Source organism: Mytilus galloprovincialis, chromosome 7 (assembly GCF_965363235.1).
Source record: "Mytilus galloprovincialis chromosome 7, xbMytGall1.hap1.1, whole genome shotgun sequence".
NCBI lineage: Eukaryota > Metazoa > Mollusca > Bivalvia > Mytilida > Mytilidae > Mytilus > Mytilus galloprovincialis.
The window spans coordinates 12,642,211-12,659,256 of record NC_134844.1 but is presented as its reverse complement, the minus strand read 5'-3'; the positions used below and the strand labels follow the sequence as shown (position 1 = coordinate 12,659,256).

Genomic DNA, 17,046 nt, shown 5'->3' with positions numbered 1-17,046 from the left:
TATTAATAGGAAAATATTCATATGGGCAGATGAGGTCAGTCTGAAACATAGAATTGTGAAAAATTGGAATTTCATTGTTAAAAAACATTTCACGGAACTTGAATTGGTTGACTTTTGTAATACAAACACTAATATTAATAAAAATATGTTTATTGATACAGTCATGTCAAGAATGTTTGATATTTATATTGAAGAATGGAAAAGTATTGTTAGTTCATCCTCTTCCAGACGGGGAAATGGGCGTAATAAATTGAGAACCTATAATATTTTTAAGCAGGAGTATGTTGTAGAAAACTACTGCAAACTGTTAATGCCTTTTTGTGAAAAAAGCGCCTTTGCAAAATTTAGATGTGGGGTGGCTCCTATTAGACTGGAAACTGGGAGGTATGAAAATTTGCCGCTGGAAGAGAGATGTTGTTTTAATTGTTTTAATACTGTCGAAGATGAATATCATGTTATTTTACATTGTCCTGTTTATAATGATCTTAGACAAGTTCTTTTTACTGAGTCTCTTAAAATTGATGAACATTTTAATAGTTTTACAGATTGTCAGAAAATGGTATTTTTATTTTCGAATTTACCTTACTTGGTATAAAAACAAAAACATAAGACAATATGGCAATATTTAATAGCTTGGTACCCCCAAGCTAAAAACCCCCCAATTACATACATGCCCCCAATCTTATGACAAGCATTGAAGTAATATAAAGTCCACAACATAATCATAATATATGCTACAAAATACAGTTAATAATTAGCTATGCATGTACACAGCACCCTTAGTAATGCTACTGGGAGGGTGGGTGGGAAAGCTAGCAAAAAAGAAGCGTGCAGCCATGAGCAGTTACTGAGAAAGCATGGTCCAAACTGAAACGAGGCTGGGTATTTGGGGTCTGCAAGACCAAGCGGGAGCGCGCCAAATTTAAACCTTCGTGCTAAAAACAAATTTACAAATAAATTGAACTTTACCTTACTTGGTATAAAAACAAAAATATAAGACAATATGGCAATATTTAATAGCTTGGTACCCCCAAGCTAAAAACCCCCCAATTACATACATGCCCCCAATCTTATGACAAGCATTGAAGTAATATAAAGTCCCAAACCCAAAGAGGGGGAAATTAACGTGGTAAAAGGGTACTGAAGGAAGAGATGGCTTTCAGCCGTTTATCCATATCACAATCTATGTACCGAGAAAAACAATCACTTGACCAATAACCTAACAATTTTATGTCATCGTCTGAAAGGCCCACTTTGCTACCCCATGTCGCCGCGCCTCTGCGAAAAGAATGGCCTCCATAACTAAGGTGGTCCAACTTCATTAGTTGTAATGTAAAACGAAAGGCATTCAGGAAAACTGTGTATGTCAAACATGAAGTATCTGATAACCGAAAAAGGGGATCCAATGGTTCTCCTACCAAGGCAAGCACCTTAGACATGGCTGCAACTGGGCACAGTGGGTGATTATACAAATGAGGTAGCACTACTTCTATTGGCTTCGAACGAAACTGAAGGGTTTTGATGACTTTAAGACGTACGAGCATACCCCAGCTGCAAAGCAAGACATCTATTCTGCGCAAGTTGAACTCTGGGTTAAAATTTCCTTTAACTAGAAAATTATTGGGTCGTAAGAAACCAAAAAACCCCGTCAGACAAGCCGCCCAAAATACAATGTTATTATGGTTTGACATATCAAGTACTTTTTTCATACTCAATAAAAGTTCGGGTGGAACTGGCGCTTTACAAGATTGGTTTGTACCTAATTCTCGTTTAACACCAGTTAACAAGTGTTTTATATTCCACGAATTTGAAATAGGATCTTGCAAGTTGTGCATTTTATGCAAAATAGATATAATGTTAATATAAGAACGTATGGAACTATAAGCAAAGTGTTTTTTATCCACTAAATAAGCCACGTAAAACTCAACTGTTTTTTCATCACAAGGCACCGCTTTAAACTCATACTCTTCACAAAACTGAACGTACGTCTTCAAATGCGTACGATACGTTCCTGATGTTGATTCAGCCCACCCCTTGGTTTTCAAGCGTCCTACAGTTATCTCCAAGTCTAATGGCCGGCTTGCACCATCTACAAATATAAAATTCATAAGACACGTGTCTCAACAGTTCGTCTGCACTAAAAGAAATATAGCTATAACTTGTTAAGATATCATACAGTCTTGAAAGTTGGCCTTCCTCATGCAGCCTGGATGCAGCATCCGCTATAATGTTGCAACATCCACTTAGAAATTTTCCTTTAATGTCAAAGTTATACCTCGCGGACAGCCAAAACAAGTCCCTTAATAAACTCATTAACACATTGTTTTTTGTCGATCCCTTGTTTAGAATACATTTTGTAGTCATATTGTCAGTTAGCACAATTACAGTTTTATTTTGCCACAAGTGGCCCCAACGAAGCACTGATAAAACAACAGCCAATGTTTCTTTTATGTTTATATGTTCCTTTCGGAAAACCGGAAAATCAATAGCCCAATTCACATAAAAATAATCTCCGTTATAATAGCCACCGCCTCCTAACGAAGAAGCGTCAGTTTGTAAGGAAGTGATAGGCTTGAAATCTATGAATTTAACAGTTCCATTAAATACACTCATAAAGTTTAACCACCAAGAAATGTCAGCTTCAAATTCAGAATTCAATAAAACTTTGTCATTGCGGTTTTGTGCGCTGGAAATAGAGTTAATCAAACGTCTGAGAAAAGTTCTTCCTCCCTTGACCATTTGGCAGGCCCAATTTAGTTTACCACAAAGAGATTGAATCTGTTTAATACTTGCACGTTTACGCTTTTGAAAAGACAATAATAAATTATAAAAGTCAGACTGTTTCTCCGGTGGCATAGTAAGAGTCAATTCACGAGTGTCTATAATTATACCTAAAAAAGTAATGCGTTGTGCTGGTCCTTCAACCTTAGACCAGTTTATGTTATATCCTAATTCTCGTAAAGTACGAATCAATAAATGTAACCCTCTATTACAATTAAACATTGTATCTTCAATAACTAGAAAATCATCCAAATATGCAATACACGTAATATTATATCTACATTTCATTATTATACACACTGTTTCGCTTAATTTTTGGAATATTTTTGGACTCCGGGAGTGCCCAAAAGGAAGCTTAGAATCAAACATATATGTAGGACTATCATCACCTAAGAACGTCCACTTTAAACCTGTTAAATTGTGATCTGAAACATGGCAACACACGGATCTATAAGCACTTTTTAAATCGATTTTTGCAAGAAAACTATTAGGTTTGATGAGCTTTAAAGCGTGACGCATATCCATATAAGCACAATTAGTATCACTAGTATACGAATTTAATGAAATTCCAATCGGTTGACTCGCGTCGTGTATCAAACGAATATCTCCATTTGGCTTCGGCACGGCCCCTAATGAGCTCACAATTGTCGGAATAGATTTTGTTACGATATAATTTCCTAATTCTATCTCTTTCTTAATTTGATTTTCAACATTTGACCTGTATCTGAAAGCGGACGAATAGTTTTCTCTATTAACCGGATAATGCGGACCAAATTTTATACACAAATGAAATCCATTTTTTACTCCATCTAAAATATATTCACGGTCTTCTATGTCTATAGGCAAAAGACGACCCCAAGCCTCGAAATGCAAACCATTAGTCGTAGAGGTCGCCTTTCTATTCACGACTATTCCCGATTTTGAGGCAGTTCTTAGTTTTTTGGCTTATTTGTGGGTTGAGAATGACCGTTAAGCGCCGAATGCGCATTAGAGAAGCAAATCGCACAGCTATGCATCATTCTGCAATCCGATCGAAAACATGAATTGGAATTAAAATTTCGACAAATTTCTCTCCCATCTGGTAAAAACGGACCTTTGCGGCGCTCGTCTATCCCTGGCCTAGAATTCCTTCCCCTACCTTTAGATGCTCCAACCGACGCTTCAGAAAATGCTCGAAATGTAGGGTTGTCACGTTTAGACACCAACTGGAAATCGCGTAAATCCTGGCGATAAATTCCCCATTCGAATAATTCATCGGCCTGTTTTTGGCGATACTCTTTATCATATAATAACACGGAATACCAAACATTCCTGGCCGCTAAACGATAAATGTCAGCCGTATAGTTAAGATAACCCTGAATGTTACTAAGACGCTTTTGCTTGAGCAATTCTTGCATAATTCTGATGTTGGCGTACCCCCATTCTTCGATCGTTACCTTATCTAGAGTTTTCTTTTTACCGACACGGAACTCGACCTCGCCTCCGAGAGTAAAAGTTTGGAATTGTTCAACAGGTTCCGGCCATATGAAAGATAAGATTTGAAGTGCACTGTGTTCCTTGTTAGGTTGCGAAAAGTTTATAGGCTCACCTGTTGCAGAATGCTGTTGTAAGGATGATGGTTGCAGTCCCTCGGGGAGTGTCAAAGCAGACATGTGTATTGTTCGTAAACTTTCTTTCTCCTTCTCTATTTGCTGGCGTAAATGAGCCTTCTTACTCTCAATTTGGAGTTCTTTCAATTGTTTTTCGAGTTCACTTGTTTCCATTTCAGAATTATCATGTGCAGTGTCCAGTTTCGGATTCGCCGTTCCACCGTTTTCCTGGTCAAGTTCCTCGAATGATTCTTGGAAGTCATCATCAGATTCGTTAAAATCCATTTGTTTCTGTTTACCGCCTCTCAAACTCTCGATAATGTCTCTTAACTTTTCAGCATGCATCGTGTCCCTCGGCCATCGCGTTTTGAGAAAGCTAGCAAAAAAGAAGCGTGCAGTCATGAGCAGTTACTGAGAAAGCATGGTCCAAACTGAAACGAGGCTGGGTATTTGGGGTCTGCAAGACCAAGCGGGAGCGCGCCAAATTTAAACCTTCGTGCTAAAAACAAATTTACAAATAAATTGAACTCAAGATATTATAAGATTATGTGCCAAAACCTGTAATTTTATTCTTAAACGACGCCGAGAAGTTTTATATTGTAAATAATAACTAAATACTTTTGTTGCATAATTTTACCATTCAGGTTTAATATTTATTATGTACAAGTCATATACATATTCTTTTAAGTGATTATCGTCTCTCATAAATCTGTACAGATTGGCTTATGTATACAAAATGTATCTTTTATAAATGTATTGTGTAATTTTATACATAAGGTGAGACGTAAATAAAATATTGAATTGAGTTGAATTGTTATTATGTATATATGCAACCCGACTTTAAATAAAGATTACTTTACTTTACTTTACTTTTATGTATTTTCCATATAAACGTATAATGAAATTGGATACGTTATTCCAAAATGAATAATTGACCGATTCGTCGAAATAAATGTTTACAGAATTTGTAATTTTTTTATCAAAACCATTGATTTCAAATTTATTTTGGAATTTTGTTTTGAAAATCGTATTTTCACCAAAATATTTTTACAAAATCGATATTAAAACTTCAAACTTTAAACCTTAACATGGTTGCTTACAATTTTGAATGCTTTTGAAGACATTTGGATAATTAATTCTCATCTTCGAAATGTAGTGCCGACTTTTGTCATCATTTCCGCAAAATAAATTTGACCCCTTTGTTCAATACCACGATATTATCTTACTTTGATGATTGGCCAGATTCTTTCAATCATATGCATTTGCTTTGCAAAGGCTTTTTTTTATTGGATAATTTAGCAGTTTTCATATTCATTATATTTTATGATAAATGTGTGTCCTAACTTATGTGTCGTTGTTGACTAGTATTCTTTGAACAAGTTGAAGCGTGTAATTATCTTAATAGCATTAATGCTTTCATTTTTTTTCTCATTTTTTTTTATTTTAATACTTTTTCCTATAAAAGTTATCAAAATAACAAAAAAAAAGTGTCTAAAACTGTAGTTTTACTAGATAACGTTACGACAGTCGTAAGGTTAGTTGTTCGGGATCGTAAGTTGTAATTTGTATTCTGGAAAGAAACTTACGGTGCGAAGAATTGTAAATATTGTAAAATTGAGTATGGAAATGGGGAATGTGTCAAAGAGACAACAAACTGACCATAGAACAGACAACAACAGAAGGTCACCAACAGGAATTCAATGCAGCGAAAATATTGTAGTACACTAACTATTGCTTGAAGCCTGTCGTAATCGCTATCGTGATCGTAAAGATGGAGGCAGCGTTTGTATAAAAGAAAACGAACGATTCATTAGACGAACTAGAGTATTTTTGGATAGTTCTTACCCTTGTGAAAGGCCGATGATTTACTATTTATAGAGTTAGATTTCCAAGGCAAAAAATTGCATGCATGAGTATTTCTCTATGGCGGAGGTACATCTTAAACAAAGAATAACTTGACATAAGCAAATATCGGTATGAAACATGAATCTTAAACATCTAGGTAGATATAATGGGAAGCTGAATATTCCTAAATGAGAAATACCCCGTAGCATTATTTTTTCCCGTCTTGAATGATTCACATTAATAAACAAAATGGGACGAGTTCCGGATACAGACATGTATCCAAAATACCATAATTCGGACCAATAAAATTGAGAATGGAAATGGGGAATGTGCCAAAGAGACAACAACCCGACCATAGAAAAAAACAACAGCAGAAGGTCACCAACAGGTCAAAACAATATAGAGGGTTCACAATGGCATTACATGTTAAAGAATCGTAGACTTATAAGTTGGAATGTAGATATGCACAGTGTGCTGATTTTATGCAATCCCACAGTAAACAAAAACATTCTTTAAGTATTCAATTAAGCGGTCGAGGAGCAGTTGCTGATAAAAAAAGTTGAACTAAATGACAAATTATCAAACAAACGAACAGATGAACCAACGAACGAACGAACATACTCCAATGATACTTTGAAAACAGGGGAATAATTATTCGGCTACTTCGTTTGGTCGTATAAATGAGCCCCACAGTTGTGGTACTGTAAAATTAACTGGTATCTAAAACGAGTGAAATAAAGGCAACATTGGTGATTATAAAAACAATTATTAGTGCACGAATTAAATAAATTGAGTTTAATGCTAAAATCCAATTATTTAATTTTTAGCTCACCTGTCCCCGTATTCACAAAACTTTCGTAAGGTTATCACTTGATAATTCTTATATGATTTGCATATCTATAAATACTTGAATTGGATTGGTCAATTAGAATTATTCTCTTAGTTTACAATTTGTTAAACCATGTTTCCAAAACTACTTTCGTAATCTATTCATGCGCGATACACAAGCTTGCAGGGATCCAGGGATTTTCGGCAAATTGATATTTAAAAAACAAATGCATAACAGTTTTGTCTATTCTTGTGGCATATATATAACAAAAAACAGAAAAACAATAAATGCACTAAAGCTTCCAAAAAAATCCGCAATATTTCATGAATGATTTGGCGAATTTACGTCATGGCAAAACACGACGTCATACGAATGAAAACTTTCTTTGGAAAGATTATTTCGTTACTTGTACGCTTCAAATCAGATAGTATCTCATTAAAATAAAAGTTTTGGAGGTACATGTAGGTGCTATTTTATTTTAGACTCCGTTGAATTTTTCGATCATTTTTGGATTTTAGAAAGTCAATATGTCGGCTAATTCCTTAGTTACGACATGTCAATTGTGCATTTGATGGTTATTATAGTAGCGTTTACACAAAAAAATGTTAATTAAAAATCACGATTATTTGGCTTAAGAATTATAAAGATTAAACACATTTTTCTAGAGGTTATTGATGTGTAAACTTGGGCTCTTACTCACAACTAAACATAAACTTTTTATTTAGTTTGTGAGTTAATCGCCCCGGTTTACACATCAATAACCTCTAGAAAAAAATGTGTTATCCTATAGTGTCCGTCGTCCGACGTCATCCGTTAACATTTACAAAAATATTTTTCTTTGAAACTGCTGGTTCAAATTTAACCAAACTTGGTCACAATCGTCATTGGGGTATCTAGTTTTAAAAATGCGTCCAACGAACCAAGATGGCCGCCATATCTAAACATATAATATATGGATGGATAAAATGTAGATTTTGTCTTATATCTCTGAAACCAAAGCTTTTAGAGCATATCTGACATGGGGTAATATTGTTCATCAGGTCATAATCTATTTGCCCTGAAATTTTCTGACAAATCAGACAACCTGTGGTTGGGTTGCTGTCCCTGAATTGGTAATTCTAAGAAATATTTTGCAGATTTTGGTTCTTATCCTCAATATCATAATAGATAGATATAAACTGTAAACAGCAATAATGTACAAAACATTAATACCTACAAATAAATTAACATGACCAAAATGTTCGATTGGCCTCTTAAGGAGTTATTGCCCTTTATAGTCAATTTTTAACAAGGATTTGTAATCTTTTACAAAAATCTTCTCGTCTGAATTTTCTGAGACAAATTTAACCAAACTTGGCCACAATTATCATTAGGGTATAATTTGCGACCATCAAATCACCAATTGATGCCGGCTTAACATACAAAACAGTTATCTCCTAATTTACCGTACATGACGTTTGGTGTGAACACGGCCTTAGTGGGGAATTTACCAATCAACATGCATTAGGCATAAACTGTAACAGTTATTTAGCCGATTAAGTTCTTTTCTCAATCTTAAATTTGTAAAATAAATTACGAAATCTTCTTTTTTGTTTACATATTTATGCTGCTTTTCTTGGCCCAAAACGATCAACTTTCAGGAATAACAAAAGTAAATTCCGAAAAGTTAAAAAACCCTACTATAATAATGAATGTGAAGCACAATTTAGAGCTTTAAAAAACTATAGACAATTTAGAAATAACATGCTGACAAAAATTTTGGAATCAAATAATTCTTCAGATGAGTTTTGGAAAACTGTTAAAACTTTAAAGAAAAAAGAATTGAATGATCCTAGTTCAAACATTCAAGCTAAAGAATGGTTTGAATACTTCAAAAACCTAATGAATACTACCCATGACAAAAATTCTGATTTCAAATCATGCACTGATGATAAATTTTTGAATTATTGCAACAAAAATTTAAATGTTAGGATAACTGCTGAGGAAGTGCTTCTTGCTCTGAAAGCCTTGAAAAATAAGAAATCATGTGGTTCTGATGGATTAACAAATGAAATGTTGAAAATATCTTGTACTATGAATGTCAACATGTATGTAAAATTATTTAACTTAATTCTTTTTACTGGCATATATCCTTCTAAATGGAGAGAAAATTACATTAAACCGGTATTCAAAGGAGGATGTTTTAATAACCCTTCAAACTACAGAGGTATAGCACTTTCTAGCTGCTTAGGAAAATTTTTCTCAAGAGTTTTGTATAACCGTATAGAAAAGTATTCAGAAAATAATAATATTATCTGTCGTGAACAGATTGGATTCAAAAAAGGATGCAGAACTAGTGATCACATTCTTACTTTAAAAACTATTATTGATAAGGCTTTTAAATCAAACAAAAGAATATATGCATGTTTTATTGATTTTGAAAAAGCTTTTGACACTATAAATAGAGAGGCTCTGTTGCACAAACTTGCTGAATATAACATAAATGGACCATTCTTTAATATTCTAAAAGATATGTACAAAGAAGTTTTATTTGCAGTTAAAGTCACTGAAGGCATTACTAATATGTTCCCTTCCACAGTTGGAGTAAAACAAGGCTGCATTCTAAGTCCTACCTTATTTTCTTTTTATATAAATGATTTAACCTCAATGTTTGATAACACATGTGATCCTGTAACATTACATGACATAAAATTGTCTAGTCTTTTATATGCTGATGACTTAGTATTGATATCAGAATCCTCAGAAGGTTTACAAAATTGTCTAAACAAGTTAAATACTTATTGTGAAAAATGGAACTTGACTGTCAATCTTGACAAGACAAAAACAATGATATTTAATAAAAGTGGTAAAAAACTTACTAAAGACAAGTTTGTATTGAATAATGAAGTAATTGAATGTTGCACAGAATATAAATATTTAGGTATACTATTCAAGCCATCAGGAATTTTCACTAATGCAGTAAATCTCCTATGTAAAAAAGCTTCTAAGGCATTGTTTTGTATAAAAAAATACTCTACTCAGATAAGATGGATGTTTTTTTCCCATATGAAACTATTTAATTCTTGTGTTAGCCCAATATTACTGTATTGTAGTGAGATATGGTCGCTAAATATTGTGAAGAACAACAAAACTCTTGAATCTCAATATTTATCTATGGAATCAGTAAAACTCCAAATCAAATTTGCGAAAGGTCTTCTAAATGTTAATTCAAAGGCAGTAAATACAGCTGTATTAGCTGAATTGGGAATGTACCCTATTGGTATACAGGCCCTTAAGTCTTCTGTTGGATTTTGGTTACATATTTTAAAGTCAAATGAAAATGAGTCATTATTATATAATGTTTATAAAGCTAACAAGCAGTTAAATGATGGATTTGCTTCAAAAGTTAAAATGCTACTTTCAAAATTGAATTTCACTCATGTTTGGGAAAATCAATGCACCTTCTCTAAAAAAAGATTACTTTTAGCCATCGTGAAGAAGCTCAATGAAAATTACATTATATTTTGGAGAAATTGTCTCTTTAATAATGATAATTCAATAAATGGAAATAAACTAAGAACCTACAGAAAATTTAAAGTAAAGTATGAACTAGAAAAGTACCTTTTATTGAATTTAGATAAAAATGTTACAAAAAATTATGCTAAAATAAGAATAAGTAATAGTATAACAGTCTCCGGGACAAGTTTGCAATTCCGCTGAGTGCAAAAGTTGTCACCTTAATTTTTGGAGTTAAGTCAAAATAAAGTTGATAACTTGGTTGGTATTAGTTCCCTGATATTTGTCCTAAAATTTTTTGGATCTAGCACCACTGTTGAAAAAGTTATGCCCCTTTTTTCAACAATTTCCTCAGAGGAAAAGTACTTTTCCTCAAGGGAAATCAAATTTCCCTGAAGGAAAAAGATTTTTCCTCAAGGGAAATTGTTTTTTCCTCAAGGGAAAAAGATTTCCCTTAGGGAATTTGCTGCATGATAATTTCCTTTGAGGAAATTCTATTTCCTTAAAGGAAATTCTTTTTCCTTTGAGGAAATTTGCAGCTTCAAATTTTCCTTGGAGGAAATACTTTTTCCTGTGAGGAAATTTGTAGCTTCAAATTTTCCTTGGAGGAAATACTTTTTCCTGTGAGGAAATTTTTGACAAACACTTTTCCTTGGAGGAAAATTCAAGACAACAAATTTCCTCTAAGGAAATCATTGATCTTCAAATTTCCTCTAGGGAAATTTCTGAACATCAAATTTCCCTTAAGGAAATGTTTTTCCTCTATGGAAATTTCATAACAGTACAAACAGTATTAATATATTTTCTCCTAGACTGAATTATTGATACAAAAGATAATTAAAACTTTAATACTGTAATACAAATTTTCATGGTGAGTATTAAACATACAAAAACAAAAGGCTGACATGTTTAAGACAATACAATAATAAGCAAAACGCTATGAATATCAAACCATTTGTGATGTTATTAATATTGTGCTCATATTTGCATATTAAATCAAATAAACACTTTTCATGTCAAATTAACTTGTCTTCTGTTTCAGCTGCTGTGTATTCGACCCCCTACATAACTGTTCAGTGCATAAATAATTCAATCCACAAGACATCTTCCTTCAATTGGTTGAATAAATTTTGGCAACATATGTTCTTCAAACATCTTCTTTGTATATTTGATATGATGGAGCCATGTACATGAATGGATAAAGCAGGTGTTTATTTCGACAACAAACATGACAAAGATACTATTTTTTTTCTTAATTTCTCCATAATCCATCAGTTAATATGAATGTAGGTTGTTACATTTTACACAATTGTGTTCTTTGATAGTACTCCATTTTGTTTATAGCAATTTTGTAGGATTTTTTCTATTTCTTTTTCCAGAAAAACACACAGTTGAGTTCATTTCACATTAATAATCCAATTAGCACATTATGTAGAAAAGTATTAACAATTAAGTTTCCTCTTCAGTATAGACCTGCAGGACCTGTTGATGATCATAAAAACCAAGATATCTGACCTATAAATATACACAAAATAAAAAAAAAATGTTATAAATGGAGAAAAAACAGCAATATAAATAAGCTTATTTTATCATGTTTTAATGAACATTTTGAGAAACTTTCATTTGATATTCTTACTTGTCATGCTTATGAGTTCTCTTATTTCAGTGCTTTGTGTCCAAGATTTAATATTCGTTGTTTAGTGCCTTGCAGTGATATTTAAAGTTGAGCCACTTGCAATAGTTGTTATAGAATGTTCATATGTTGTGTTAATATTTGAACCACTGTCCTATATTATGGTCAGGTTGAGTGCTCACAGACATGAGGCCTAAATTAATATATTGTTTTTTTCCCTAATCCCTATTCTGACAAGCCAGGTGTGGGTAGTTAGGTAGGTAAATAATTTTATTTTTCCCAAAAGCCTGAATATTATCGGATGATCCGGCAAGCCCGAAAATCAGAAATGAATAAAATAATATTTGGCTTAGTTTTGACAATAAAATTTTATGAGTAGGGCCATTTTTGCAGGGTCGGTCAGGATTGGAGAAACAAACAATATTCTATATTAGGCATGATTTTTTTTTATTAATTGTTATTGACTTTGAACATGTTGAACTAAATTGGATTGTTTAAATCTTTATATGTTGAGATCTTTAATGGATGACCTATAGAGGAAGTGTTTTCTCATTATTGAAGGCAGGCCCATGATTGGCCTTTAATTTCTTGCATCCGCTTCATTGAACTCTGGTGGATAAGTCACTCATTTACCATACCACATTTTCTTATTTTTATATGAGTCATCATTCAAAGGCAATTTCTTTTATTACTGTAATTCAGAAATTATCGAAACTTTTTAGTAATGCGAATATTAAATGTGACTGGGTGAGTATCGCAAAAACAGAAACATATATATATATATATATCATGTAACTATATAGATCTTTATGCAGATTTTTTTTGTAATCACAATAAGTTGTCCATTCCCTGAAAAATCTGAATTTACAGTATATAGAAGTGGTCTTACCATTTAGGCCTTGTTGTATTCTGTTTATCTTGTTTTGCGCTCATTTCTATTGTAACTGTTTATATTTTTCATTATTTTTCTATATTTCTTGTCCTATAAAACATAAAAAGGGTAAAAACTATTATAAAACATCAGTTTGTGTTTTTCTTTATATTCAGTTATATTTAAAAAGAATGGAATATTTGTGCTATTTCATTTCACAAACTTTTTGCCAGTCATGACTTTCAAAGACTTTCACCCTGGTCAATAGTTTAAAAAACAAACATTCCCATACTTTTTCTTTGTGTTCGTACTAATTTTTCATTTGACAACAAAGACATGATTCAACTATTCTTCTAAAATTTGTTTCGCTTGACTACGTTAAACTCTGAAATATTGTTAACAGTATAATCTGTATGTGTCTCACTTGTCAAAATTTCAAATAAATATATAAATAACCAATAAAAATGCTATGCATGGCTCAGCTTGATACAAACGTACAGGTTGAACCCAGAACAGTTGGGGCAAGTATGGACACAACATTCAAGCTCGATAAACTCTGAATTTTAAATTTGGATTGTGATTCAATAGTTGATGCAGCATAGGTTTCTGACACAGAATGAATGCGGTCCAAGTACTTAAAAATTTTAAATTGACAATTAACCTCTAAAATGGTCCAATATTCAAAATCTCAATACATGGTTAGATGCAGCATATCAACATGATCAAAGAACCCCAATAATTCATTTTTTGGTGAAATCAAATAAAGTTAAATTTTGGACCTTTTAGAACTCAATGTGGACCAATTTGATAACGGGCCAAAATATCAAAAATCTTAATGAATGGTTAGATTCAGCATATCAAAGAGCCTCATATAATCAATTTTTGTTGAAATCAAACAAAGTAAAATTTTGGACCCCGATTTGGACCAACTTGAAATTTGGGCCCATAATAAAAAAATCTAAGTAAATATTCAGATTCAGCATATTAATCTGAACACCAAGAATTTAAATATTGTTAAAATCAAAATAAGTCTAATTTTGGACCCTTTGGACCTTAAGGTAGACCAATTTAAACAGGACCAAAAAACTAGGAATCTAAATACACAGTTAGATTTGGCATATCAAAGAACTCCAATAATTCAATTTTCTATAAAACCAAACAAAGTTTACTATTGGCCCCTATTGGCCCCTAATTCATGTAATTCCTAAACTCTGAACAAAAACTCTGGTCACAAACCTGGTGTTTGAATTTCATAGACTTCTATTACTTGTACTAAAGTAATTAAGCGAAAACTAAATGTCCTGGGACAACGACGACTACATGATAAAATTGAGAATGGAAAAAGGGAATGTGTCAAAGAGACAACAACCTGACCATAGATTCGAGGGTTGGAATCCTTTTCTTTTACCGAGCAATGCATTTGAATGGGAGATATAGTTGGAACCCCTCTTTGCTCTTGGTTGGGACCCCCTTTTAAAATGGCTGGATCCGCCCCTGAGAAGCATTATAGAAAAATCTATAAGCTTTAACTCAAAATAAGGATAATTTTATTTTTAAAGGGCAGGCACAGATCCAGAGAGGGGTTCAAGGGATTGGAACCCCCCTTTTTTCGGATTATCAATGCATTTGAATAGGGACATGTAATTGGACACCCCCCCCCCCCCCTTCCCCTTTTGTCCTGGGTTAGAATCCCACCCCCACCCTTTTTTAAAATGACTGGATCCGCCCCTTAAGGGTCTATAATTAAGTTTGACAACATCAGACATACTACTTTATCAAAAAAAAAAATGCCACATTTCATCCAATTTAATTTCATCCCTTACTTGCTACATGTATTTCATCCATAATATTTAAATAAATAAATTTGGGAGGAGTATGATTTTAATTTGCAAGTTATTAACTATCCAAACTAGAGACCTAATAGAGTAGATATATACTTGACTAATTTAAATCAAACTTGGGGTGACTGGGAACAAAGATTTAAGGGAATAGATGACAGTTAACCTACAATGACCTAGTTTCATAGCAATAGCATACATTAATAAAGACTACATGGTCATTCTTATGTTTAAACGTGGTTTAAACTTTGGGTGTTCATTTTTTAATGTTTAACATGTTTAAAGATAACAGTTTCAACTACATACATGTATCAAGATTTGATCCTATACATTATTTAAATATTGAAAAAAATAGCTTTTTAAATTTGGATCTATATATAATTGTGAATGTCACATGGATGTATTTTAATGTAAAGCATCTGAAAAATCATTAGCCGTCTCATATTTATTTCAGTTCTTCAAAAGGCAAATTTATATGAGCTTATGCTGAAAATAGAGATTTCTTATTAAGGAGAAATCCCTGCCCCCCTTTTTCTGTGAAAAATTTTGTTGATTATATAGGGAATCACAGAACCATGACTGAGGCAAGCATCCCCCATCTGAACCCCCCCCCCAATGAAAAGTTCTGGATCCCCCCGTCAACCTTTCACTCAGGTCATTGGTGAAGAGTTGTCACATGTTTGTTTAGCTTGTGTAGGTGTAAGTCAGTAAGGAGGCAACCATTTGATGTGTAGGCCGGGTGAAAATGTGATTAATCTTGCTTTGTAAACTTGTGCTTTAAATAAAATTACCAATCCATTAAAAAATCTGTGAGCCCAATCTCATCCAGTGAAATAGATTATAGTCTGTTTTCGAAGTTATATGGAAGTAAGTTAGTAGTCCAGATAATTATGACGCATTGCAAGGCATTTTTTCTAAGGAGAAGTGTAGAATGGGGGAATGGAACCAATAAATTGATCGGATCCGAAATGTTCTTCCCAGTAAAGGAGCACCTATTATTTTGTAGGTAATTATTATTAGTGTCGGTGGTCTCACAAGTAAATCAGAGTGAATATTGCATGCACATTAAAATTAGCAGAGAAGAGACAATTATCAACTTGTGTATTATTCATTTTCTCGCAGTTATTTACGGTAAATCAGCTATATAGACATAGGAAGATGTGGTGCATGTGGTGTATGTATATATATCCCAAAACAGGTGTTCGGTTCTAGTACTATATAGTGGCTATAGTATATGATGTGTGATGAGTCAACCGACTCTTTACGGATTACCCATGTAGATGTAGATGTATGACTTTTAAATAACAATTATCAATTATATCTGTATTCTGTGGCGGGTAGAAGGGGATGGAATCCGGGGTTGGCCTCCCCTAGCATTTTGTGAGCAAGCATTGCATAAATGATAATCTCGGGAATCCTCTCAAGTTCCTATATACAAGGTGATAGAACGTTCCGTTGGAATAGGTTACCTGTGCATCAGGAAAAGTTTTAAGGCATAGCGTGAAAAGGTAACCTATTCCAACGGAACCGAACGTCCTATCACCTTGTATATAGGAACCTTAAAAATATGTGAATAGGTCAGGAAAAACTCTCTTTTGACACTTAGGTATGCTTAGACACCCCTTATTTAATGGAGACATGTAGTTGGAACCCCCTTTATTATGGCTGGATCCGCCCATGATTTTACATGTAAATCAAGCCCCGGGTATTTGTTGGCATAACGGTAACCACGAAAGGGGTGGGGGGGGGGGGGGGGGGGGGCTAATTTAAAGCACGAGGAATTATAAATATACAATTCATCAGGGGTAGAGTGCATCGAGGAATGGGAATTAAAATTGTCTCTTCACGATGATCGAAAAAAGTATCTTGCACGTTATTTTCATCATCTTGTCTGCAACACTCTGAATAATGAGCTTCTTGAAAGGCGAAAACAAGGCATGTGAAATACTAATAACATACACTTCTTTTTTTATACGTTGTATGGACAAACCCATAAATCCCTCAACAAAAATTGCTTGATTCATGTCATATCAAATAAATTACAGCGCGGAAAGGTAACTTTAATTTAATATCAAAACTAAAGTTTTGTTATATTTTTCAATAAATTTATAAATCTTAATTAGGCATGCGTTGCGTGAGTTCCATTTCATGAGACCTACACAGAT

General features: G+C 33.4%; 1 protein-coding gene and 1 long non-coding RNA gene across 2 annotated transcripts; both read right to left on the bottom strand.

Moving 5' to 3' along the window:
- Positions 1–578: 578 nt before the first annotated feature.
- On the bottom strand, positions 579–4,615 carry LOC143082338 (uncharacterized). Its single transcript, XM_076257978.1, has one exon. It carries the CDS (start codon positions 2,106–2,108, stop codon positions 1,122–1,124), a length of 987 nt encoding a protein of 328 aa, XP_076114093.1. The 5' UTR covers positions 2,109–4,615; the 3' UTR covers positions 579–1,121.
- A 6,881-nt stretch (positions 4,616–11,496) lies between these two features.
- LOC143082336 (uncharacterized) lies at positions 11,497–16,034 on the bottom strand. Its single transcript, XR_012980351.1, has 3 exons — positions 15,673–16,034; positions 13,062–13,154; positions 11,497–12,054 (listed from the first exon to the last, which is right to left on the bottom strand). It is a non-coding gene; the product is annotated as an uncharacterized LOC143082336 (long non-coding RNA).
- Positions 16,035–17,046: the final 1,012 nt, after the last annotated feature.

What these genes read in the sequence shown, in the direction of transcription:
- LOC143082338 (XM_076257978.1), bottom strand. Translation starts at nt 2,108, where the DNA reads ATGAATTTTATATTTGTAGATGGTGCAAGCCGGCCATTAGACTTGGAG.